The sequence below is a fragment of the Agelaius phoeniceus genome, chromosome 21, assembly GCF_051311805.1.
Source record: "Agelaius phoeniceus isolate bAgePho1 chromosome 21, bAgePho1.hap1, whole genome shotgun sequence".
Taxonomy (NCBI): domain Eukaryota; kingdom Metazoa; phylum Chordata; class Aves; order Passeriformes; family Icteridae; genus Agelaius; species Agelaius phoeniceus.
The window spans coordinates 7,908,978-7,934,951 of NC_135285.1; the positions used below are offsets into that span (position 1 = coordinate 7,908,978).

Here is a 25,974-nt window from a genome sequence, read left to right on the forward strand (position 1 = left end):
CACAGCAGCTCAGCGGTGGAGCATCACCAGCCACACACGCCAGGTGGATACAAAGATGCCATTGTTTTATTTTGATTGTTTTCAAAAATCAAAACATTTTCAAACACAACTAAGGTACAAAATACAGCATAAAATGAGAATTTATACTTATTTCTTTTTTTTTTTTTCCACATAGAAAGCAAAAATATATTTAGAATGAATTCCAGAACACTTTGCAGAGCCAATTGGTAGCTGACATCCTGCTTGTGAGAGCTTCTCAGCCACAGGGAGAGGTCACTGAATTTCTGGGAGATGCACAAGTACAGCAGTGTATGTAGGAAAACCAGAATCTTCTGCATCAGGACTCACAGTTAATAAGTCTGCACATTGTGCTGCCTAGAAGTATCTGATAATGCCCTCCACCTAACTGTGCCCCTGGAATACTAAAGAGGACAGCAACAGTTCCTTTTCTAGGGTCTTTTGTTGGAAAGGGGACTTGATTTTTGCAGAGGAAACTGGTCAATATTTCAGACTAGTCTGTCATCCAGCTCCTTAGACAGGACACAAGGAAGTTGAGAAAGACAAGGGGCTATGGCAGGAGTAGTTTGTGTCATTTATAAATACTATGAACATCAACAGCAGTTCAGGTATCTGAGAGTGGCTGCCTTGATCAGTCTAGAACCGTTGTAAGACCTGCAGTGGAACAGTGAAAATCTCCTGTGCTGCAGATCTGGGACTGAAAGGACCAGTTTGTTTAGCCAGGAAGACAAAACACTTTGAGCTGAAGACTTCTCTTGCAAAACTTCCTTGAAAAAAAAGCCATCAGTGACCTGACCTTAATGCTGAATTCCCCTCCCATCAATCTGGAGATGGGGGTTGGACTAATGATCTCCAGAGGTCCCTTCCAACCCTAACTATTCTGGGATAGCAACTGGTTTCCTCCAGCAGCAGCACATCTTGCCCTTACAGAGGCTATTATCCCCTTAGGATGATGAAATCACTGGTTTAACTTTCAACAGTGCTCTTCTATTTTTCATTAGTTCTTTCAGCCCAGTTTTCTCTCTTAAAAATAACTGTTTATCTGAACTGTCCAGGTGAGTGTCCTTATCAGGAGAGCCTGGGGAACAGCTCCCACTGGAGATGTTCAGCTGAATTCCTCCTTGAACAAAGAGCTGAGCATCTTCCTCAGGGGAGGCAACAGAGCAAGGAATCAGTGTAATGGCAGGAAGTTGGTAGGGCTCATGCTGTCTAGAATTCCTCCACAATCTAGTGAAACAGGTTCACACCTAGTTGACTAAGAGAGGACAAAAAGCCTCCCCTGAGCAGCACTAAGCATGGTCATGGCACAGAGGTTGTGGCACTGAGAAGCCAAACAGGGCCTTCCTCTCCTCACCCTCCCAAGCTCCTCCCAGGGAAGGTTCACCCCTGGCTGTTTCTTCACTGCCCAGGCTTTGCACTCACATTGCTCAGCTATAACCGTTTGCAGAGTTGGGAACAGGGGCCACTTCCACCCTTCCACCCTGCACAGCTCAGGGTGCTCTGAGGTGGCAGAGGAGGAGGGGCTGTCCTGGAGAGCTCAGCAGCCCAGCTCTTCATTCAGCTGGGACCCTCACAGCCAAGAGACTGCCAGAAGTGAATCTAAGAAGCAAAGACTACAGATTAGGAGATTGACTGCTCTCATCTGGCAAGTACTGAGTGCACAGAAAAGGGGAGTTTCTGTAATTCTCAAGACATTTTCACCATTAACCTGCAATTCAAATATGAATTTGGGGTATATATGGATGGAAGCTGGTTAATAGCAGAAAGGAGCTTTTATTATGGAACCTGCAGCACAATTTGGCTCCCTTCTTGGGAATTCAGGAGGGGCAACTTTTGGGGAAAGAATGTAGAATAAAGAATTCTTTTGGCACAGAAATTTCACAGAATCTAATGTTCTGTCTCTTCAGGATTATCTCCCCCACTTCCTTTAAATCTGATTAGCAATACAGGATTCATGATTAACAATACAGGATTTCCCCTTGTTCCCCTCAAGGGCAGAACTGGGACATGTTAGAAAATCCTCTCCCTTTTCTTACCCAGAAAGGAGTACAACTACTTCCAGGGTTTTCTTTTTTGCCTTCTGTTCAGGAGCAGGAAAGACCCTTCCCTGCTGAACAAAAGGGAATTACAGGCCTCTGAGCAGCAAAATAACAGTGATTTTCTAGGTTTTCTTCGATGCTGCTTTCCACCTTGATAAGCAATGTTATAACCAGCCATGGAACTCCTTAAGCACAGGACAGTTTTGATAAGGGCAAGAAAGGGGATCCACTTTTTTAGTTATAGCTACAACCCAACACCACACTGAATGATCCAGCTGTGTCTGCTCACCTTTCTGCAAATTTTAAGACATTGCTGACATTCCAGACAGCAACTGTTCTACTGCAATTCACTGAAGCATCAGCAAAATGCAGGTTCCTTGGGTTAGTTCCAAATCTAGGAAGTTAGAATAAGCCTAGGCAACATTCCTTGAAGAAACAGGATTTTATCTATTGTATTACTGGTGCCACAGTAAATCAAATTCAAAACATCTGTGCCTTTTATAGGAAGGGGGCATGTACGTGTAAAATGCTGGCAGTTTTTGTTGAATCCATAGAGAATCAGTTCTGGACTTAGTACAGTATGTCCCAAGAAGTGTTGCTATTCCTGTTACCACTCTTTTTTCTTCTCATCCATGGAGACTCCACCAGGACCCAGTGCAACCACAAGGAGGAGCCCTCCAATGACAGACATGGTCTGGAAGAAATCGTATTTGAGGAAGTCGTGCATGGGCTTGTAGGCAGGGACGGTCCAGAAGGCATTGAAGTAGATGTTGATGCCAAAGAGCCAGATGACCAGAGTCAAGGCAGCCAGCTTAGTCTTGAAGCCAATTGCCACCAAGATAATCAGGGCTGTGCCCACAATGTTCTGCAGAATCTGCAAGGAAAAAAAGCCATTAAAAAAGCCATTTACTTACACAGTTCTTAAGTAGATACACTAACATCAAAATAAAATAAAAATATTTTTATACAGCAGAGCAGAGTTTTTAAATAGATACCCCAAAGCAGAGCTTGGATAAGTTCAGTTGTCATGGCACATGGTAACCTAATAATATTTTCTAAAGTATTAATTTTTGTCACAGACGTATTTTATGAAAAATCCTTTTGCTAGGATCCTTTCTCCTGAGAAGCTGAGAGGCCTCAGAAATGAAATGTAAACAATAATTATCTGCTGCTATGGAATGCAACAGGTGCATCTGTGATTGGTCTCATGTGGTTGTTTTTAATTAATGGCCAATCACAGTCCAGCTGTCTTGGACTCTCAGATCAGTCACAAGATTTTATTATCATTCCTTTCTATTCTTTTCAAGCCTGCTGATGAAATCCTTTTTTCTATTCTTTTAGTATAGTTATAATATATAATTTTCTTTTAATATAATAAATATCATAAAATAATAAATCAGCCTTCTGAAACATGGAGTCAAGATTCTCATCTCTTCCCTCATCCTGGGACCCCTGCAAACACCACCACAAATTTTAATTAGAGATTTCAATAAGCATTGAGCAGATCCTGCAGCCCACCTGGGCACTGGTGCTACATTCCAGTTGCTCAATTCATACTTTAATGCTGAGATACTTACAGAAAAGAAGTTCATGTCAAAGTGTAGCAGTGTCATGAACATGAGGACGAGCAGCACACGTCCCCCCAGCTGCATGTACTGCTTTGGGGAGCTCTCCCTCATGGTGGGGACACCAGCAAACATGCTCTTCCCCTCCGAGCGGGACTCGGCCAGAAGCAGCAGCAAGCCTCCCCCAAGGGCAAGATTCCTACACAAATGGGAAAAAAGAAAAAAAAAAGCAGTTTAGTACAGCTTGCACTGATCTATATCTGTAAAGTCTTATCTGACAGTTTCAGTGAGGATCTATGTCAGAGTGAGGAGTGACTTGCTGTGCACTGTGGGATGTGTTGGGTCTGTGTCAGGCTTCCCAGCCCCAGCAGCACTGAGCACAGCCAGGATTTGTGGCAACACAGCCTGCCAGGGAAGTCCAGCACCCACCACTCAGGCACAGTTGCTTCAGGGGCTGTTACAACACGAATTTCGTTGTGTTCAAGTTATTCTGTACCTCAGGTTTAGCCATATATGCCAAAATAGTTCAGAGGTTGCTTTGAGAAAACAGAGCAGCAGCACTGCTGAAAAGTTACACATTGACAGGGCTGTAGTAAGCCCAGAGTGCAGCTCTTGTGCTGGCCTCCCCTCAGAGGGGTGCAAAGGCAACAGCCAGCCATCACTCAGGGCCTGACAGGAAAGCTCAGGTTTATAATCTTGTCTTCTCCTTAGGGAAGGTGTTAAGAGGTTTAAAATCCCAGAAACCGCTCCAGTGACCACATGCTGTAGTTTTCACAGAAAATGGCTTCAATCATGCAGAAACAGAGTTGCTATTTTAGCCATTTAGGAAATAAAAGCAACTCTGATCAAGTGTAGACAGTTGGTTGAGCTCTCAGCCAGGTTAGCAGCAGAAGCACTTGGATCCTAGAGGGTTAGGATTAGTCTTTCCCTTCCTGAGCCTGCTGCCTACTGTTTAACACCCTGATTTTTTTCAGGAGCTATCATTTCTTCTTCAATGTAAATGCATCACTTGTAAAATCTTTCTAGTAAATATTATGTACAAATGTCACTTCCTCTGCCCTCAAGTGTCAGTTTTCATTCTGTTTCCATAAAAACTTCAAGAAGCAGGCATACCTCATCAAGAACTTCAGGTCCCATAGAATGCTGTATGCAATAGTCTAGGCAAAGAATAAAACAGGTTAAAGCACCATATAAATGACACTGAAATTCTGAATTTCTGTTACAACCTCAAGTCTGTATCAGCCACAGCAGAGTTTGATTATAAATACAATATAGTGAAGGAAACAAGGTAATTACATCAGTGTGGTAATGAGTCCATGTAACACAGGGAAGGGAAGGCAGAATTGGATTTGTGCTTTAGGACCCCCAAAATTCCCTCATTTTGTAGGTGAAGGATGCTACTAGATAGGGTCCTTTGTGATGGGAACACAGCTGAAGGCCAAAGCAACTGCAAGTTCCACATTTGGCTCATTAACTGACATCCAGGTAAATTGCCAGTTACTTCTGCTAAATTGGTCAAGGTCAAGTATTGAATGAATGTCTCCAAGCTGACTAATTGCAATTACATCTATTGGGCACATCAGGAGAACAGAAGCAGCAAAATAGTTCAATGCCATCAAGGACTGGCACTAAGCCAGGGTGGAGAAAAATTCCAGGCTTGCAAGTTATATTTAAACATGTTGGGAGTACTGGGGCTAAGAGAGATTTGAAAAGTACAGTTTAGAAGGGATGAAGATTTAAGCCTCCTACCTGTAATGCTATAATTCCAAACAGTCCAAAGCAGGCATATTGCACAAAGTTCCTACTCAGCACCAGGATACAGCCACCTGAGGTGGGGAAATTGAACACAGTTACACTTGGAAAAGCTCCTACAGGAATGCCAACTTGGATTTTCCTTTCTCTTTTGTGAAGTAACTGTTAGGGCCATCAAGCTGTATTCCTTTTCCTTAAAAGGATAAAACCCAAAACCTTTCTCAAAACTTCCATCAGAAAGCACCAACAGCCTTTGTCACTTTAACATGAGGACTGGCAACTGCATTTAAATTAAGGTGACTCTCTACACAAAATAGTGAGGGCAAAAAACCTAAATCAAGACACAAAATAGGAAATTGGCAATCAGGAACAGTAAATCAGGGACACAATATAAACTGAACAGGATTTTTCTTCTCTCCTGAAGGAAAGGCTGTTCTGACAGCCTGAACCCACCCAGCAGTGCAATCCTTCTGGGATTATTTTGATTCCTGGGTTTTGGAAAAATTTCTGACACAAGCACCTCACTTGGTCTTAAATGCACCCTCTCCAAGGTAAGATTTTGCCTTGGATATGAATGCCCATAAAACCAGGAGGCTGAGAAAGCCTCAACATTGCCCTGTTTAAAAGAACAGGAGTATTTAATTTAGAGCACTCTGGGTGTGGCTTACATGGATGCATGTACAAAACTGAAACCAGATTGACCTGATGGATTCTTGGCATCTCTGACTCAGAGGCAGTGTGTCACAAGAAACTCTCTATGACTGCTTCCAGGAAAGGCTGAAGCAAGTCAGTTCAGAGCTCTTTTCATTCAGCCCATGTAGTACTATCAGGAAATCAGCAAGCCATCCCACACTGCCATGATTAACAGGGCTGCAGCCTGCACCTGAACAGCCCCAGAGCCACTTACTCAGCTGCCCAAAGAGGTTTATGATGACAAAGATGGAGGCCAGGAAGTAGCCACAGTTCCACGTGCCATCGATGTAGTCCCTCTGCTCGCTCCACTGGAACCACATGCGGATGCCATCCTCCAGGAAGGTGCTGATCAGGCACAGCCGGGCCACGTGGGGCAGGTACTGCTTGGTCACCCTCAGGAACTGCAGGGGCACACAGGCCATGAGCAGGGAAAGGGACACTGCAGGGACAACACAGCCCTGCTCTCTGCACACTGAGATCAGCAGTTCTCATGCACTCAGGGTCACCAACATCCAGAGAGAAACTGGGACTTGGATTTAATGAAATGCTTCTTCACACACTGGGAGCAGCAGGGGAAACCTGTTGGCATTCTCCACTGGACTAGGAGTTGGGAAAAAGCACAATCCAGCAGCACATTTCTGTGTAAAAGGAACTGTGCTTTGATGGAGTTCTGGCTAATGAAGGCTGACCTTGGTTTTAGTTTCTCTATCTCAGGGTTTCATGTTACAGCACAGCTATCAGATAGCCCAGAGCTGAAAGGGCAATCCTGCTCCCAGCCCTGTGCTCAGGCACTCAGCACCCTGAACAACCCAGATTCAGGGAGCCAGGCTGAGAGAAGACAAGTTCTGTACAAGTTAAAAAAAAAAACCACCTAAATTGTTTGTCAAACTCATTCCCTCCAACAGCTCAGTGCAAACAAAGCACAGGTACTTGAGCAGCAGCAGATCTTAGCTCCACATAACCACTGCATGGAACTGCACCCTCTGTCCTTTAAGCAGGTTTTTACTTCTATTCAAAGGAGCATCTTCTGCAGAAAGGAAATAGGTTTATAGCCACAGTTCAGTGCAGTGGTTAAAAGGAAATGATATAATCATGCAACAGATGCTGAGCTATAGTTTTTGGGAATGGAGGATGTATCTGGACACCCTTCATCTTGCAGGCTCCTGGATGAGTTTGCTCTGCAATTACAACAATTAAAGGAACAAATACAAAATTTCCAGAGTCCAGAGGGTCATGTTCTATAGGGCTGTGGGGTGCACAGGAAAGCTTATTGCCTCTGGGTTAGAACAAGTGTCTAATTGTCAACCCATTTTCTAGGCAGCCCTGGTTATTACTTAATTGAGACTTCCAGCAGGAAGGAGACAAAAGCCACTTCTGACAGTTGATTCCTGCCAGCAGCAATCAGTCAATACTAAAAGCTATGCAAATGACAAGCCTAGCTCACTGTGCAATTACAGATTATCACAAGAAAAAAAATCAGCAAACATCCTTAATGGTCAATTAAATAGTTAATATTGGAACAAACTGCACTGTTGTACTACCTGTATCCAGAGTCTAAGGGTCGAAATTCACCTTAATCAAGTGCATTTAAGTGCAGCTGTACTCTGCCTCCTGAAGGCTGCCACTTCAGGCTTTTTTAAGCCATGTCAACAGTTGGATGAATGAGTCAGAAGAGAATTTCTGATCTTTGTCACTCACTGAATGAGACACACATCTTGGTTTACAGCTTTCCTCCCTCCTGGGTTTCACTGTGAGGTCGAGGAAACTTGCTGAGGAATACTAAGAATAAAGTTCTTACAAACAAGAAGTTGTTTGTAAGATACAGAACAAAAAACTTTGGTCTAGAAAGAAATGAAAGAAGACAAGTGCTGGGGATTTGTAAGGAAAGGATAAAAACAGTGATGTGGAAAGGCTGAAAAAAGCAGCAAATAGAGAACATCTTCCTCCAGGCCTCATCTTTGCTGTTTTGAAGTGGAGTTGACCTCATTTCCCCCTTCCACAGAACCATGAAGAGCACAGGTGAAGGATCCAAGAAGACATTTAACATTTACCTGTTCTCTTGGCACACACAGAGGGAATTTAACACTGGCCATTAAACACAAGTGCACACATCCAATGGGCTCCAGACAAGTCAGAAAAGCTGCAGCCCATGGCTGCTCCAGTGCTAAGCAACCTCAGAGCACACACATCAGCCCTGGGCACCCACAGCTCCTGGAGCTGCACTCAAATTGAAACCCCTGCACACAGCAAACTCAAATAAGCTTCAGAAACAGCCTGTGGGGAAAGAAAGCCAAGCCAAAGGAGCCAGGAGATCCAGAGGGAAAGGAAGAGAACAACTACACCACAACTATAGGAAGAGAATCTAACAGGCATCAATTGATCTCACAATTAGAGGATCTGGGTGTCAATCACTCGAGTAATTTTTACCTAAAGGTGGAATAAATGACAAGAAACAGGAGAGCTCCAGCAGTGGGACTCAATGAATAGCACCCTGGGTTTGGCCCTGCACAGCAGCAGCACTGTGTGGCTCCAAAGCTGCACCCTGAGTCCACTTCCTTTAAGATTCACACAGATAAAGTGGCACACATGGGAAAATTGCAGTTTGATATGTCCAGCTAAGAAATGGGACCTGAAACACACCCTGCACTGAGCACAACACACCCAAATCCAAATCCACTGATGGAGGTGGCAGCATTAAACTCACAACATTAAAAAACTGCAGGGCTTTTTCTGCTCTGGGCTTTGCATCAACTGCTCTCCACATGTCCTGTCTCCTTGGAAGAAGTGAAACATCATGAGGAAAGACAAGAAAATGCTAAATAAAACTATTTTAAAGAAGAACAGCTGGTTCTGTGCTGGCAGCCAAGTCACTGACATATGCCAGAGGGGCTTTGTGTTGCCACTTCCCCCTCTAATGGGATTAGGAAGGCAAAGATAGATTTAAATGCTCCTTTAAGTTTAACAACCAAAGATGTACAAGAAGATCCAGGGATCCCTTAATCAAAGCTCTGCTCAACCCCCCCTTTTTCTAAAGGGAGACTGAAATTTTCAAACCCATAAAGGCCTGACCAAAAGAGAGGCAATAAAGTGATTCATTTGGTCCCAACCTCCAACAGTTTCAAATTTGCTGAAAGTCCCCTCTGTTTTGATAAAAGTGTATAAACCATGGTACAATTACAGGTATTTCAAGTCCAATAAATGGACATGAGTTGGGAATTTTTGCAGGTATATTCTGTCCAGGCACAAAGGTTTTTCCTGTGTATTCTTGGATCAGTGAAGTTCTGATTATGGTGAGGAACAGCACACTGCTCATCTATACAGAAACCCTCCTGAGCTGCACAGCATTATTGGTCTACAGCTTCTGGTAAGGCATATCCCAAATATCTTGAACACTTTTAAGGGATTGCTTTGTTCTGGGAGAACAAATTCCTCCAGCAGCCTGGGACACCACTGACCATTCCTGGAAAAGGGTGCTCAATTCACAGAGAAAAACAAAATCACTTTCTTTCACCAGCTTTGATACATTCACTCCAAGAGATCCCACCCCAAAATCATAGGGACAGCAAACCCATCACATTCATTAGCCCAGAGCCTACAAATACTGTAAAAAACTGGGAACAGGCTTTCCCATTTATTTCCAAAGGCAGGAAGAGGGCTCTGACCCACTATTGCCAGCAATATTAATTAGGTTTTTAATTGCAGGAAGATTTCTCAATGCTCTTCCCTTCTGAAGTGTGCTTTGTACCAATTCCCTTTTCCAAAAGGCTATTTATTAATGAGACCTTTAAAATGGTACTTTTAGTAATTTATTGCATTTTACTATCATTCTTAATGGGAAAATTTTTCCTCAGCCTAACCAGAACAGGCTACTTGGCTTATAATGATAAACAATCAGTGCATTGCCATGACAAAGTTCTAGAGAATATTTCCAAATTCAGTTTTTTTTAATCTAACTGACAAAGTTCAGAGTAACAATGAAATGTTCTCTTCTCCCTTCCATTTTCTGCAAAATAGGATATTGAGGACAAGAAATAATGGGCTCAAATTGAAATGTAAGCTTGAAATTAGGGAGAAATTCCTCCCTGTGAGGGTGGGCAGGCCCTGGCACAGGGTAGCCAGAGCAGCTGTGGCTGCCCCTGGATCCCTGGACAGGGCTTGGAGCAACCTGGGAGAGTGGAAGCTCCATGGCAAGGGGCAGAACAAGAAGGGCTTTAAGGTCCCTTCCAACCCAAATGGTTCTGTGATTCTATATCAGAATTATCTGGACAAGACAGATCAGCATTTATCTTGGAAAATGAAATAAACTCCCCCAGTCTGGCTCTCCCTGCAGCCCTCTCACTGCTGTGCAATGACTCAATAGTCTCCTTGCATTTTTGTTCAGGAATCTTTTTTTTTGAACAGCAGAAATACCAAGTACCCACATTCCTAAGGATTTATTCCTACAGATTATTACAGACACTAGGAAAGTTGCCTGAGATCTGCTCCCTCTTAGGAAGGGATTACAAAGGAGAGACAATCCTAAACACTCTCTGCAGGCCCCAGACACAGCTATTTTCAGTACTTGGTGGCTCCACTGAAGGGGTTGCCAAGTATTACTTTAACAAAATCACAAAAAATCAGCTTAATTTCTGAGTATGTAAATTACTGAGTTAGTAGCACTGGGCTGGTGTTAGTGTCCCCTCACTGCAATTCCTTACAGCTCAGAGCAGCCTTTTACCAGCAATCTCACCCCCAGTACTGCCTCACTCCACCTGAACATGGAGATAACTGAACCAAGTGGAAAAAAAAAAATCCTCAAATTTTTCTCCTGCCAGTTCAGCTTCCCAGTTCAATGACACAAGTGCTGGTGAGAGGGAAAAGGGGAATGTAGCCTTGGGAGAAGTAGGACAAGCCCTTTCACTGACAACTGGCTGTCTGGCAAGCTTAGCTGCCTGTGAGCCAGTGCACAGTTCACCTCTGGATTAACAGCCACTTACCACTGCTGAGCATCTTGGCATCTAGGGCATAATTTGTTAATTCAAAGGGAAATTCCAGTATCTCAGAAAAGCTAAGCTTTACTGTTTGAATTTAAGGAACAGATTATTCTTGCTTTTGTAAGAGACATTCAGGATTTGCTGATAAGCCATGGAATTAACTCTAACAATTCTCCCACAGGGGTTTTATGCTACAGAAATTAAGACTCATTATGTGTTGAGCACTAGTACAGAAAGTGGAAAAAGCAAGAACATCAGTGAGAATGCATTCAGCTCCCAGAACAGCCATTGTCCAGCCTCCACCAGGGGAGTTTCAACACAATTTCAGTCCAAACATTCCAAGTACTTTTTTTAATCCAAGATGAACTAACAGCTCCTGTAATGCCAAGTGTTAACTTCACAATATATACCAAAGGTTAGTGTTTAGCAAGTCACTCCTACATTGGTGTGACACTGAGCTTTAGCAGCACAGACAGCACTGAAAGGTTCTGATTGAGCTACCAGGCAGAATTATCAGAGGAGTTATTACTCAGAACACCATAAAAATGCTTTTGCAATCTGCTAGTAAGAGGAGCAAAACTCTAAATTCTGCAGCTTAAGGCAAGACTCATCTTTAAACAGGATGTGGCCAAGCACAAGTGAATTTGTGCTATTTAAAACTCACTTCAGGAGGAGGCAAACTACATTTAAGCTGGACAGAAGAGCTTTCAGCAGAGTGAAAAAAGGGGTGTTAAGGACATCTAGAAATAACCCCAGAGGAATAAATAGAGAGGTGTTATAAAAAGGTCAGGACAAGCGTTGCAAATTTTGGCAAGAAATGTGAACACTGCAGTGATGGTTTACTTTCTTCTCTAAAAGGAGCAAGAGGACAAGATAAACAGAGAATGACCAAGATAATCTAGATATCCCTTAAACTGAATATTCCACACACTACAAAAAGCTTTAATCTAAAACTCTAAATCGACTTTTCCTTCTTCCATCTGGGGCTGGGGAGGAAGTGCAGAACAGGTTTTCCCAGTGAAATCAGTGAAAGACAGAGGCAGCACAGCCCCCTCAGAGCTGTGACGTGTTATTGTGCACCATACAACTCACACTAAATCACAGTGGTTGTAGAACCAGGCAGAATCAGATTTTCCAGCCAATTTGCTGAATGTGATTACTTGCTGCTTCTCATTGTCGATTAGATGAATCACCATGACTGTGAAGATCTTTGCAACACCATCCCCAGCAGAGCAACTACTTACACTCAAAATAATCCTGTTGTCAGACATTGTAAGAGATCACAAACTTCTATTTAACAGAGAAATCACTCGGGCCTCCACTGAAATAAACGTAAGAAGGTTTACAAGACAACATCAGCTTGTTTGCTTTCCTTTTGCCCCAATCCTGAGCACAGCACCACGGTGCTGACCAACCTTTTCCAGTTTGGGCTTCCAGAAATACATCAGGGTTTCACAAAATCACAGAATGGTTTGGTAAGACCCTAAAGCTCATTTTGTTCCAAACTCCGGCCATGAGCAGTGACACCTTCCACTAGCTCAGGTTGATCCAAGCCCTGTCCAGCGTGGCCTTGAACTCTGCCAGGGATCCAGGGGCAGCCACAGCTTCTCTGGGCAGCCTGTGCAGGACCTCCCTACCCTCATAGGGAGGAATTTCTCCCTAACATCCCATCTAACCCTGCCAGCTTGGATAACTCGGGCACTCTCCCATCCCTGCCAGCTCACACCGGTCCCCCACACCCCTCTGTGCCCTCTCCACCGGCCGGAACGGCTCCTGCTCCCCTTCCATTTAATCCCTCCCGAGAGAAGCGCTGTCCCCAAGGAGAATTCGCTGTCCGAGAGGCTCGGGCGCTCCCCCGAGGGCAGGGGCGGCCGCTGGGCCTGCGGCGGTGGGAGCCGGGCCCGGGGTGCCCTCAGAGACAACTTACAGGAAACTTACAGGAAAGATGGAAAACAGAAACAAGTAGTGAGAAGGCAAAGTAGACCGGCTACAAACCGAAAGAGAAGAAACTCAGGCTGGCTATTGGGAAGGAATTCTCCTCTATGAGGCCCTGGCACAGAGAAGCCGTGGCTGCCCCTGGATCCCTGGCAGTGCCCAAGGCCAGGCTGGACCGTGCTTGGAGCAGCCTGGGCCAGTGGATCGTGTCCCTGCTATGCCAGGGCTTGAACGAGACGATCTTTAGGATCTCTTCCAGCCCAAACCTCTCCATGGCTCTATGATTCCATAAACCCACCGCCCCGCCGCAGCGCGGCCCCGAGGCGGCAGCGACCCCGCCGCCATCCCGGCCTGCCTCAGCCGGGCCCCTCAGCATGGCCCCGCCGCACAAAGGCCGCCGGGCGGGCGCGGGGAAGGCAGGCGGGCACGCACCTGGTCGGCGAAGTCCTCGGCGGTGTTCATAATGTCGTTGTGGCCCATGGCGGGGCCCGGGCTGGCTCGGGGCGGGCGGGGCGGTGGCGGGGCCGGGCCGCGCTCGGTGCAGGCGCTGCCACGTCGGACGGGCCGGGCCTTGAAGGCGCCGCCGCGCCGGCGCGCGGGGGGCGGGGCCTCCCCGCCGGGACACGCCCTCCGGACACGCCCCTCAACGCTCTTAAAGGAGCCGCGCCCCCGCCGCACTCTTGTGTGAGAGGGGGTCTCACGCCCCCGGGGCCGCTGCCCCGCGGTCCTGGGTGGGAGGCCGGGCTGTGTCTCTGCCATGGAAAAATATGAGGTGCTGCCCTCAACTCAAGCTCTGCTTGGCAATAAGCAGCATTGTGGGGGTGTCAGTGGTGCTGGAGGGGTCTGTGTGGGCTACATGGCCCTGAGGGGGGGCCTGTGACCAGGGGACCTTGGGGACGTGGTGTGTGTGGGTCTGAGTGGGTCAAGTGGCGCTGAAGGGGTTTATGAGGGGTCTGTGACCAGGGTGCCCTTGGGGATGTGGTGTGAGTGGCTCTGAGTGGGTAAAGTGAGGCTGGAGGGGTTTATGAGGGGTCTGTGACCAGGGCAGGGGCTGTGGGTGCCCTTGCAGACATGGTGTGAGTGGCTCTGAGTGGGTAAAGTGGCGCTGGAAGGGTTTATGAGGGGTCCATGGCCGGGGATGGTGTGAGCATCCCTGGGAGCAGCACAAAACCAAAGGAGGTGGGGATTGAGCGGCCCTGAGGGGTTCCATGGTCCTGGAGGGAGTTTGGGGGTGTTTTCAGCACAGGGAATGCCCTGAAGGGGAGGTGAGGGAAGGCCTGTGCTCTTCTCAGGGGCTGGGTGAAGGTGGGGGTGTCCCAAAGCCTGTGCTCCTCTCAGGAGCTGGGTGAAGGTGTCCCCAGTCCTGCCCTGGGGAGCTGCAGGAGTTTTCTGTGTGGAAGGGTTTTTTTTTTTTTTTTGCCTCGGTTGTTCTGCCCTAGCTGAGCAGGTGCTCTGGGTGTGCCCTGTGCAGGTGCTGGAGCAGCTCCAACCTGGGGCACTGGGCATGGTGCTGGTGGCTCAGCTGAGAACAGAGCAGGGTGCCCAGAAGAAATATGCAATAAAACAGGTGAGCAGGTGGTTGCTATGAAAACAAGAGTGTGGCATGTTTGTTGTCTCCAGGGGCACGGTGATAGTAGCGAGAGAGACCCATGCTGGGCAGCTGAACTGCTGGATAAGAGCAGGCTTGCCTGTTACAGTGCTGCTTTTTGGGAAAATGGGAGATTCAGATCAGTTTAGTGGAATGTTGAGGCTCAAAGTGGGGAAAGGGCAGCAGCCTAGTGAGGTCCCCTCAGTGGTCTCAGCTCAGTGCAGAAACACTGTCTGTCACACACGTATTTTCAGCTCTGTTTTACCCATCTCCTGACACCAACACTGCCCCAAACACGAGGGATTTGACCTGTCATTGAAAATTGATGTCATTTGCACCTTGCTAAGAGTGTTCTGGCTTGAAGTTCCCTGATGTTTCTGTTACAATATCAGCCCTGTCTTTTGTTTGGTGCAGGTTGAATGCATTGACCAACACCAAGCAAATGTGGCCTTGAAGGAGGTATTGGTGCAGTCTTTTCTTTACTACTTCACTTACAAAGACCAAAGTCTTGGTAGAACCAAGTCTTTTATCTGCAAGGATTAGCTGAGTAAATAAGTAAATCAGGTAGGACTATTTGTGGGGTGTGCTCTCTGCCCTCTGCTTGGGCTCAGGCCAGGGTTTTGTAGTAATTGTTGTTATTTATGGATGTGTAAATTCAAATGGATAGCTCTTCTCAGAGGATAGTTCCTTCTCAGACTTTTTATTTGTTTTGTGAAGCCAAAGGACAAAACTCATCCTTTTGGCCTTTAAGCTGAAGGAGAACCTTGGTCTCTTTGTAGTTTATTATTAATAACTCAATGTCTAGGTAACATATTTCATTATATGCTCATTTCTCAGAGTTGAACATTTTTATTGTGAATGATTTTCTCCCTTTGTTGTACCCTTTTTTTTTGATGCAAACTTTGTCATAATGCCTTGAGTAAGTAGCATCAGAAATTTTCTTAAAAGACCAAGAATGGTTTCAATAAAATAAATAAAATGTGGAATAGCACATGATGGATGAGTCTCCCAGTGCCCAGTATGCATGGCATCTGGAGTTGGAAAAGAAGGAGAATAAATGCCTGTGCAGATATTTTATCCTGGTCAGACCTTTCTGACCTCTTTCTGTACCAAATATTGCATTACCAGTAAAACTTGTTCGAATTTTTCTATTGAAATAAATATTGAATTACATCTATTAAAATAAATGCAGTTGTGCCATTTGGGAGCCTGGCTCTTTTTAGCTTTTTCTTTTGTGCCTGCACAGCTGCAAACACAACTACAGGAGAGTGACCTGAATTCTTTTTATCTTCCACATAATCAGCAAATTTGCTGAAGCGGTGAGGATTTGTTAGAGCCCTGCACAGAAACCACCTTCAAGGAGATAAAAATATCTCCTGCCATTGTATTTGCTGAGGTTCAAGCTTGCATGGAGGTTACAGGAAATAATAGCTGCACTTGAAAAATCACCCTGACTTAGATTCTAAGAAATGTTTTCAGGTTAGGATGTTAGGAACTGAAGAAGGGGGTGGTTCACACATCATCTCCCTGTGGATCAGTTTCTATCTCTGTTTATATCTCACAAGGCTGTTGCAGTGCTGGGTGAAATATTTTCCTTCTTTCCACATTTGTGTATGCAAATATTTAACAGAGCTGGCACTTTGGAAGAGTTTGATGAGAAATGTGGCATGAACGAGTGAGGAACTGGCTTTGGGTGTTATTTAAGGTCCTGTTAAAGGGAAGGACTGTGTAGCTATAGAAAGCTGTCTCTATTTTATCTTTTTCTGTGCAGGCAATGGATTTGCTAAAACTCTGCCATGTTAACATCTGTACTTACAAAGAATTGTTCCTGACTTGGAATAATGAGGTGAGAATGGAACAGGATCAGTTAAACTGGAATGTGTGGTTGATGTTCTGGGAACACGAGCCTGTTCACAGATTTAAATTTGGGATCATTGGGGTGAGATGCTAAAAAAGAAGGGTTTTTTTATTTGAAACAATCCTGATTTTTTCTTTGGCTCCTGAATACACACACTAAAAAGCTGTGAATATGTATGGATTGGAGTCCATCACATGGCAGACTCCAGATTCTGATGGGAATTAGTGTGCAATTCTGATTTTCATGCCTGCATGAAAACCATTCTATAGGGGACCACAAGAAGCTGAAAGCCCTGATTTGCTTATTGGCAGATTTTCTTCAGTGCTTGGACAGAACCTTTGATGATTTTATGGATGTATTATTTGATTTGAATCATCCTATACAGCTTCAGATAAGATGCTTGATAGTGGTGGTTTGTTTTATTTGCCAAAACAATAAGCATGCTGTATTTTTCATGAAAGAAATTAAATGTTGTCTCTTCTGTGAGAGAATAATCATCTCAGAACCCTTTTGTACTGTCAACATCACACCCAGCAGTTTGGTTTGTCTCTGTTACCTGCAAACAATTCAGGAATTTTGGTGCAATGTTTTATTGCAGGTCTCATCTCTGTTCCTCTGCCTGGTAATGCAGCACTCAGGCCAAGGAGATCTCTCAGCTCTAATCAGGGAAAAGAGGCAGAAGTCAGAAAAGATATCAAACATGGTAAAAAGTACAGAGGAGGCACCTGTTTGAACTGAGAGACTTGTTGCTTTTATGGTATTCCTTCTTTCTGAAAATCCTCCCTAAAGCCTTCAAAGCACAGGAAGGTGGTTTTCAAAACTCACTTCTGAAAGATATTTGAAAGTTCCTCTGTTTGTGTTACACTTTCATGTCTGTTTCCCTCCACAGGTGGTTCAGAAGTTCCTGGGACAGATGGTGGATGCTTTGTTTTACATACACAAACAAAATATTTGGCACAGGTGAGCAGAAATCTCATTTTCTTTGACAGGCTCCTGTTCTTTGCAGTGTTGGTTCAGCAGTGCTCAGAGCCAGGGAATTTTACTCTTCCAAAAGGAGAAGTAGGGGGTAGAAGTTACAGACTTTAGATTAGTTTTTTTTTTTTCACTTCTGAAGTTACCTATTTCCTGAGTTTTGTCTGGAGTACTCATTTGATTGAAGTATTATCTCCTGGGGTTTTTGGGGTTTTTTTGGCTATTTAAAAAATTTGTCCATCTCTTTAAATGGTCACATTTTGGTGGCTGTGATGGACAAAGTTTGTGTATCTGAACAAGAGACAACCCTTGCATTCCATGCTCAGATCATTTTGTGTCCCAAGCACAATTTTAAAGTATTTAGAGAGGAAAATAATTGTATTTTGGTTGATTATCACTTGTATATAAAAAAAAAAAACAACAAAACAACAAAACACAAGAAAACACAAACAAAAAATTCCCCACCCCCACAAAAACCCCAAACCAAACCTTCTGAGGGCTAAAGATGCAGGGAATTTGTAATTAGATGTGATTAGACTCTAATTTCACAGGCTGACAGAAATATTTGTGTTGTTGCAGAAATCTGAAGCCATCAAACATCCTGGTGACTGGTGAACCATCCTTCATGCTGAGTGACTTCAGCACTGAAACACTGATGAGTGATGAGCTGAAATGGAAAATCAGAGTGGAAGAAGGTAGACATTTGTTTTGGTATTTTTTCCTTTCCTACTGTATTTTTATAAGATTTCAGTTGTGGTGGATATTTTTAGTCCTCAGAGAAAAATTAGGAAAGAGGAGGAAGTTCTCTTCCCTCTCCTTTCTCTGCATTAAGCTATTTGCCTTCTAAATAGGATTTTCATAGGCACTTGTCTGCAGCATTAATTGTGCTCACAAGTGAAAAACGTAGATATGTGTGTGAGTTTCTGCAATCAATACACTTGGAATCCTTTTTAGCTTTGTCCTCAGGAATATCTTAGAGAAATATTCATTAGTTACAGTGTCTTGTAGTTTTTGGAAGCACAATGTGATTCCTGTTTCTACAGAAAGCAAGTCTTGGATGGCTCCAGAAACATTTGGGTTTTCTTTCACTGAGAAATCTGACATCTGGTCCCTGGGCTGTGTCCTCCTTGATATGATGAGCTGCTTTGTTCTGAATGTGTGTAAGAATGATTTATTAGGGATTTGAAGGGTCCTGGGCTCATCAGGAGATCTGAGTGTGTGGGGCTCTCTGGCACTGTGCTCTTCCCAGGCAGAAGAGATAAAATCCTTACTGCAGGGAATCAGAGGGGACAGCAGCTGCCTTGAGAGAGTCCTGACCCTGATGCAGGATGGAGAAAGAAACTATTTGCCTTTCTTTCCACTTTTATTGATGATGCTGCAGATTGAGCCCAGCATGAGGCCCACAGCAAGGTGAGTTCTGGCTGCCTTCCCTTGATTTATTTTGTCCTAAACCCCTCCTACCTCCACGAATTGGGAATGTTCTCTGCTGTTGGAAAGGGTTAACATTGCTTATCCTCCTGCCTCAACAAATTGAATTATTAAAGACTTGATGTTCCTTCAGAGTGGACACTGAGATGCACAGGTGTCCCTTTTTGCAGTTATATCATAAATTCATGACAATTTTATGAGTCTGAACTTGACACCTAAGCATGGCTTGTGCAATGTGAGCTCTTTCTTGAGCTGTTTGGAAGTAAATTGTTTAAGTTCTGTCAAAAATAATCTAGTCTAGAAGTAATATTGGTTTTTTTATATCAAAATGAAACAATGTCTGTAGATTTCTTTCTTTTCTAACTTACCAGTCCTAACTCACTGGTGCTGCTTTTGTCTCTCAAAATTCCAGGGATCTGATCACTGATCCATTTGTTGGGAAATGCCTGACTTTTGCTGGGGACATCTCAATAAAACTGAAGAAGTCTCTGCCTCCCACAATAACAGATGAGCTCTTGCAGGGAGGAGTTGAAAGTGTTCTAGGTAATAAGGAGAATAGGATTAATGTAAAGGTGATTTTCACAGGAAATAGACCCTTTTAGTCAGGATGTATTCTAATTGGAAATGAATTCTTGGCCACTCATTTTACCTGCAATAGAATGGGATACTCTTTGGTGGAGCAAGGATCACTCTGCAACTTTTCCTCTAAATTCCTAAGGTTCTCAGCCATTCCTACTATAAAAGTTAAACAGGGTCAGAAGTCATTCCACAGAAAATTTGGGAGCTCCACTTATTTTGTTTGCATTGTAACATGTTTGCTGATTCATGCCACAAGGGATCTGCTCCATTATTTTCCTTCTAAGTAAGGAAGCTGTTATTTTCATCTGAAAAGTCTATTGGAATAATGCATTTAAAGCTCCTATCCCTGCTGATTTAATATTCCAACAGGTCCCCAAAAATACATATATAATGCCAAATACATTGTGAATCACAACTTGGTAATATTGGTAATATTGAAATGTTTAATGAGTTGGGGGGAAAACTCTCTTTTCATCAATCCCAAATTTCATTATTTCCATTCATATGAATTCACATCTTGCACAAAGCAGAGACAATCTGAGTGCTTTGTGCAAGTGTTTGTGTGGAATGGTTGGAAGAATTTCCCTGCTTTCTCAGCATTCATGCAGGCTTCCTGGGATGTTGAAGAAGTCCAGGCTGAAGGCATTCAATACCTTGCCAGCTTTGTAGAGGATAAAACTGGTAAGGCACTATTTGATCTATTTATTTATTTATTCTGCTCCTTCCTTACATTTTGAGATAATAGGAAGAGGAAAACATTTCTAATGCCCACAAATGAGAATGAAATTGCTCTCTTCCTATTTCTGCAGGCCAGTAGTGATGGGATTGTGGTAGTACTTGTTCTGTACATGCTTTTGTTAACCAGCAGAGGGGTTTTACTGGATAATAAAAATGGGCACTGGGGGAAAAAAACCCCTGTGATATTTGAATTAGCAACAAACTGACATTTGAGGAAGGTAATTTCCACAAGCCCTGGAATGATCTGGGGGTAATTCCTGAGGCTGCAAGGCTGGCAGAGCAAAAGGAAGCTCCACATGGCTAATTCCTGTGTCTGTGAAGCTCTGAGGGTGACAGCTGTGTATTTTCTCCCAGAAGCTGCACATTTTTCAAAAGAAGCTTTCAGATCAAGGTTCATAATTCAAAGCACTGTGTTAAATCAGTTATAAAATGCTCTGCCCTTTGACAGCACTTGAATGCTGGCATTGGCTTATGATGTTAAAACTCAGGGTTTTTCTTAGCTTTAATTGATAGGAGACATTTCCCACACAGATTAAAACAATTCACTCTGTTTTGTTCTCTTTGATTCAAAGAATTTCTCTTTCTCAAAGAATTTCTTTTCCCCCACAGCATTCCCCTATCTGCTAACATGCACAGAAGTGATCACTCTTGCCATGAAGGTTCACACAGATTCTCTGGATTTACAAGTAGAAGGCTGCACTTTATTGCTTGAAATTCTTAGTCAAGGTACAATTAAGATTTCCTCCTTCTGCTGGGTCTTGTAAAGATTACTGAACCCATTACCTGCTCAATTAACAATTTTAGGGGATGAATTTAAAGAACTAAAGGAATTGAAGCAGCTTTCTGAATTCTCATGGCCTTGCTTCAGGACTGGCACACAGCAATTCTGTGCTAAGAGTTAATTTTAAATATAGGTTCTAATCTTGTCCAACCAAGTTTTCATGTCATGTGGAGTGTTGCTAGAGGGCATAAATAAGACTCTTGTTGTTTTGGTGTTTAAATTTTAAACCATAAAAGTGGTTTTGGGTCTCTTGTGTGGTCCCTGCTGTCGCTTTCATGGCAATTTACCCCAAAACCACCTGATGATATGAGCTTAAAAATGCTAAGAATTGAGTTTCAGAAAATTAACGTTTAAAGTAACTTTAGCTTATTTTATGTGAAGAAATGCTGCTAATTGAGTATTTTGCTATGCTGATTGCAGGTCAGGGGGTTCAGATTTCATTCAAAACCACTGAAATCTTTGTTCTATTCCAATGTTTGTGGTGACAGCTCTGAAACAGGGGGTGATGATGGCCCTGGATGAGAGTGTGGCCAGCTGCCTGTTACACACAGTGAGGAAACATTCTGAAAATGAAGAGTTCCTTTCAATGCTCTGCACATTATTGATGATGGTTTCAGCCAGTGGTGGGTCACCTTGCTCATTCTTTGGGGAATCTTAATATTTTTTTACTTTTTGAAACAAATCCAAGATATAATGCAGAACTTGTGATTTCACTGAGAGGTGTGGATGTCTGTGGGTAATTATTAATTTAATAGGGGTAATATTGGTAAGATTGAGCAGATAATGATAACAACCCTGAAAGTTTAAGATACAATGCTGAGGCTTCAGAGATTTACTCTAAAAGATACAATTCTGTATTTCCTCTTGGTTTGGAAACAAGTACAAACTCTGCAAATAGTAATGTTTGAGAAAATGAGGGCACAGAACCTGAATTCTATTTTGGACTCTGCTGTGATGAATTGAAACCATTCTCCCTAACTTCTCTGCTTTGTTCTCTTTTCTTCTGAACTTGTAATTGCTAAATATTTATAATATTTTTAGTTGTTTTCAGTGTCAGTTCAACAGTCATCAAGGACTGTTCTTAGAAATGGTTACAGTAGGATTTAGCAGCAAGGGGGAAATCTTCAAAAAAATTATTACAAAGAGTCATGTCTAAGGCCAAACTATTTCTACCCAGCGTTTCCTAATTCTGAAGCTTAGTTTGAATCATTAAAATGGAAACAGGTAAAAAATTGTAATTTACACCCTCTCAGTTCCTTTCCTGCTCTGTGAACGCCCAGTCTGTGAGGAAGAAGGATGGCCAGGCATGCGTTTGAAAGGATCAGATGTGTTAAGTGGATCTTGTTAAAGAATTCGGTCTGTTCTCTTGCTTCCTTTTGTCCAGCTGATGGGCTCATGTTACCACTCTGTTATCTCGGTTTAAACACGTTAGTGCTGCCTGTTTCCAGGCCAGTGAGTGGGTCAGAAATACCAGATTCTATAGAATTTCTGTGGTTTTCAGAAGTAGCTGCAGAGAACTTAAGGAAAGTTGGAATCATTCCAGACCTTCTGTCAATTTTGAGACGTTTTCTTCATAATGACAAGATCTGCTTCTCTTGCTGTGCTGTTCTCTGGAGTTTGGCTGTGAGTGGTGAGTAGGACACAGGAGTATTGTGCCTGCACTCATGTGATTGAAGGGCAGCAGGTATTAAGCCTAATTGGGTTCAGACATTCCTGTCGCTGGGATTGGATTTTCTCCCATTCTTGTTCCGGGGAAATAGGATGAGATGATCTTTAAGATTCCTTCCAACCCAAACCAATCTGATTTTGTGATTCTGGAGAGTTGTTTCCACAGCACTGCTACCATCACTTCATGATCCAGAGTTAGATAAAAACAAAAATTAATGTGGAATTTTTTAGCAACCCTTTATGTGATAAAGTGTCAAACTTGAGCCGTTCAGGCCAAGATGTGACCTGTTTTCATATTTCCTGATTTGTTTGTGATGTGTTCTTGTGGAGGTGTGTGGTGTTCTGATCATCATGCAAGGCTGGAAGCACAGCTTGTGCACAGTTTCACCTGGTGTGTTTTATTCCCTCTGTGCAGCAAATTACCCATTGGATTTATGGGACAGCTGAATTTCCATCCTGCAGCCTGGATACTGTCAAAACTGTGGTTATTTCTGGAGGCTTCTTGCTGTGATCCCTATGCATAATTTAAATGACAAAGAACACTACTTCCTGCAGAAGTTCAGCTTTCTCCAATAAACAGAATTATTTATTAGTTCTGTAGCACTTGGTTTGGTTCTGTACATTTTTGATTCCTTCCCTCTGCTGCCCTCCAGACTAAAACAATGTTGCATTATTCCAATGCCAGCACCCATTAAGGTTTTACTCATATAATTTGACATACAATGATAACATGACTTCATTAAATAACTCTGCCTGGTGCATTTCCTTTCTGCTAAGGTAATTCAGAGCATAATGCAGACCAAGCAGTGCTGGCAAGTGCTCTCCCTGTCACCTCAGCAGTGCTTCAGGAGCACCTCCACAATGGAGTCGTTGCAGAGTCTGCCTGCTCAGCTCTGTGGGCACTGGCACTCCAAGGTGTGTGATCCCAGTTCCCCTGTTGTCCCTTGGGCATGGAAAAGGCTGGGATGTCCATGTGTCAGTGGTGACACTGCAATCCAGGCTGCTGGGCTGGAGAGGCTCTGCAGATGGCAGCAGAGTGAGGAACTTCATCCTCTCTGGGTTGCTCTTCCCTGCACTCGCTCTGTGGCTCCCTAATGAAGCCATTTTTGATGAGCTGTAGCAATTAAATCACCAGATGCTGCTAATGGGGAGTCCACTGGTGGACAGCTAATTTGCTTGGTTGATTTGGAACAGTATTTCATGTTAAAAAAGAAATAATCTTTCACTATCATTTGCACTAAGGAACCCATCCTTGCAGTACTACTTTGTCTTATTTTTTCCTCATGCAACAGTATTGTCACATTTACCTATTGCCTGCCCTTGTGCCATCATTCCACTGGGAAAAGCTGAGCAAAACACTCTCAGCAATCTCATTTCTATTCCCCATTAGCAGAATAAGTTGAGTATTCAGGACTCTTTATTCTTCTGGCCTGAAGGATACTGAAATTTTGGGTTTTTTTGTGTGTTTTGTTTTTTTCTTTAAAGGCTGCTTAGCTGACAGTGACTATGAGCCCACAGCAGCACTTCTGCTGGATGCACTCAGGATGAACCCAGAAAGAGCAAGGCTGGTGCAGAATGGCTGCCTGGCTTTAGCCAGCCTTGTGAGGCTCTCAGGTAACATTCAGCAGTTCTGCTTTAATTCATTACCAATCAGCTCCATCAACATGAAAACAATCATTAAAATCATTTCTGCCCTGCATGACAGTGTCAGCTGCATATCTGACCCTGAAGATATCTTCTACTTGTACAGAATTATGTTTCAGAATAGTTGTTGGGAGGACTGAAAATAATGGGCACAACTTGCTGCAAACGTGCCATGAGCCAGCTGCTGAGGGGGTGGGAAGCAGATGCTGCAGTCTGCAGCTCCAGCAGTGTTTGTCTTCCTTGCAGAAACTGCAGCTTTGGCAATTCTGCTGGACTCAAAGGGCAGTGGAACAGAGCTGATCAAAGAGGAATATCACCTTCATTCCCACCAGCCAGGGGTGGCAGGGGCTCTGTGCCTGCTGATGAACGAGATGGTTCAGTATGGTGAGATGGCTGCTGCTGCTGCTGCCACTTGTTGAGTGTCCTCCTCTCTCCCAGCCCCAAAATCAGTAAAACCACAACAGCAGCTCTCAGGGACATGTTAGCTGCTCTCAGGAAAGACTTTATGTCTGAGAAAATTGCATTCATCCTCCTGAGAATTCACTCCACTTGTTCCAAACAAATACCACTCTGATGGTAAAACATTTTAACTTCATTTTCTCCTGCCTCCTCCTTGTGTAGCTCTGTCCTTTCCCTGTGCTCCTTCAGCTCTTGCTCCACTGGCAGTTGTGCTGTAATCATAAATTTTCTTGTTCATTGGCACTGCAGATGACGTTATGCTGAATATGAGGTCCCAGAAAATGGAAAAGCTGCTGTCTGAAATAAAATTCCAGTTTCCATTTAGCATGGTATGGAGAAGTCTCTGTGATAATAAAATAAATCAGTATATTATTTCTGGTGAGGGATTTGATCATAGTGCAGAAATTTAGAGAATTAGCTGCATGTGGAGTGAAGAGTGAGTTTGGAAGCATAGTTCTAATTACTGAGAACAAATGGTTGAAATTTGTTTTTCTTGTTGTTGTTAATACTGAAATTAAAAAAAATGTTCTGGTCTCTTGCAACATTACATTAATTTATTACAGTCCTCATGCTAAACCAGGCTGAAGTTTACAGGAATAAAGCCATAAGTATATTACATCCAATTTATTTTTGGTTTGGAAATGGCACTGTTAACAAATAAAAAAAAAAAAAAAAAAAACCCAAAAAAACTCCAACAAAATATTTCTGACAGTTTGTGGAAAAATTTAACTTACATTGAATTTCACCAAGTAGTCACTGAAAAAAAAAAAAAAGAAAAAAACCAGCAAAGTTATCAGAGCTATTTAATGTGTTACACTAATATTTCTTCTGCAATGGCTTGCTGGCAAGAAACCAATAATTAGGTTTGTTCATCAAGCCAATAAAACTGGTTAGTCTTAATTTTGCTGATTTTAGTTATGTATTTACAGAATTGTTTTCAAAGACAGTCACAAACTGTTCATTGCCTGCACCCCTAAAATTCACACTGCAGCCACAAGGTAGCACAGAAAATAATCACAGAAGGGGAGAAAGCTCCCTCTCCTGTTGTAACAGCAGCCACTTCAAAGACCTATGTTAGACACATTGTTTTTATTAATAAATGAATATAAAAATAAGTGGAGCAACAAGGTAATCTTCTGTCTGACAATTCTCATGGTTCCCTTCAGGAGATTCAGACCCTGGTGGATGCAACACTTTTGAAACTGAGGAAGGAAAAATGCTTTGTCTGAGAACAAGACTTGGCCACTGCTGGATATAAAAGCCTGGATCCTCCATAGATTCTTC

At 43.3% G+C, this 25,974-nt stretch overlaps 2 protein-coding genes across 2 annotated transcripts; one reads left to right on the top strand and one right to left on the bottom strand.

Annotated features, from left to right (window-relative positions):
* Nucleotides 1–44: 44 nt before the first annotated feature.
* Nucleotides 45–13,587, bottom strand: SURF4 (surfeit 4). The gene is made up of 6 exons (XM_054646134.2): nt 13,408–13,587; nt 6,282–6,468; nt 5,372–5,448; nt 4,736–4,779; nt 3,635–3,821; nt 45–2,931 (listed from the first exon to the last, which is right to left on the bottom strand). Exons 1-6 carry the CDS (start codon nt 13,453–13,455, stop codon nt 2,665–2,667), a joined length of 810 nt encoding a protein of 269 aa, XP_054502109.1. The 5' UTR covers nt 13,456–13,587; the 3' UTR covers nt 45–2,664.
* STKLD1 (serine/threonine kinase like domain containing 1) lies at nt 13,454–25,919 on the top strand. Its single transcript, XM_077189409.1, has 19 exons — nt 13,454–13,657; nt 14,447–14,542; nt 14,978–15,022; nt 16,335–16,409; nt 17,020–17,124; nt 17,311–17,381; nt 17,973–18,088; nt 18,437–18,549; nt 18,643–18,803; nt 19,234–19,364; nt 19,998–20,081; nt 20,748–20,864; nt 21,408–21,542; nt 22,421–22,549; nt 23,365–23,502; nt 24,073–24,201; nt 24,478–24,615; nt 24,940–25,019; nt 25,857–25,919. The coding sequence occupies exons 1-19, from the start codon at nt 13,454–13,456 to the stop codon at nt 25,917–25,919; spliced, it is 2,130 nt and encodes a 709-aa protein (XP_077045524.1).
* Nucleotides 25,920–25,974: the final 55 nt, after the last annotated feature.

Coding starts and splice junctions, on each gene's coding strand:
- STKLD1 (XM_077189409.1), top strand. CDS start 13,454: ATGGCGGGGCCCGGGCTGGCTCGGGGCGGGCGGGGCGGTGGCGGGGCC. Junction 15,023..16,334: donor CAAATGTGGCCTTGAAGGAG/GTATTGGTGCAG, acceptor TTTTCTGTGCAG/GCAATGGATTTGCTAAAACT. Junction 21,543..22,420: donor GATGATGGTTTCAGCCAGTG/GTGGGTCACCTT, acceptor TGTGGTTTTCAG/AAGTAGCTGCAGAGAACTTA.
- SURF4 (XM_054646134.2), bottom strand. CDS start 13,455: ATGGGCCACAACGACATTATGAACACCGCCGAGGACTTCGCCGACCAG. Junction 6,469..13,407: donor CCGAGGACTTCGCCGACCAG/GTGCGTGCCCGC, acceptor GTGCCCCTGCAG/TTCCTGAGGGTGACCAAGCA. Junction 4,780..5,371: donor TTGGAATTATAGCATTACAG/GTAGGAGGCTTA, acceptor TTCTTTGCCTAG/ACTATTGCATACAGCATTCT.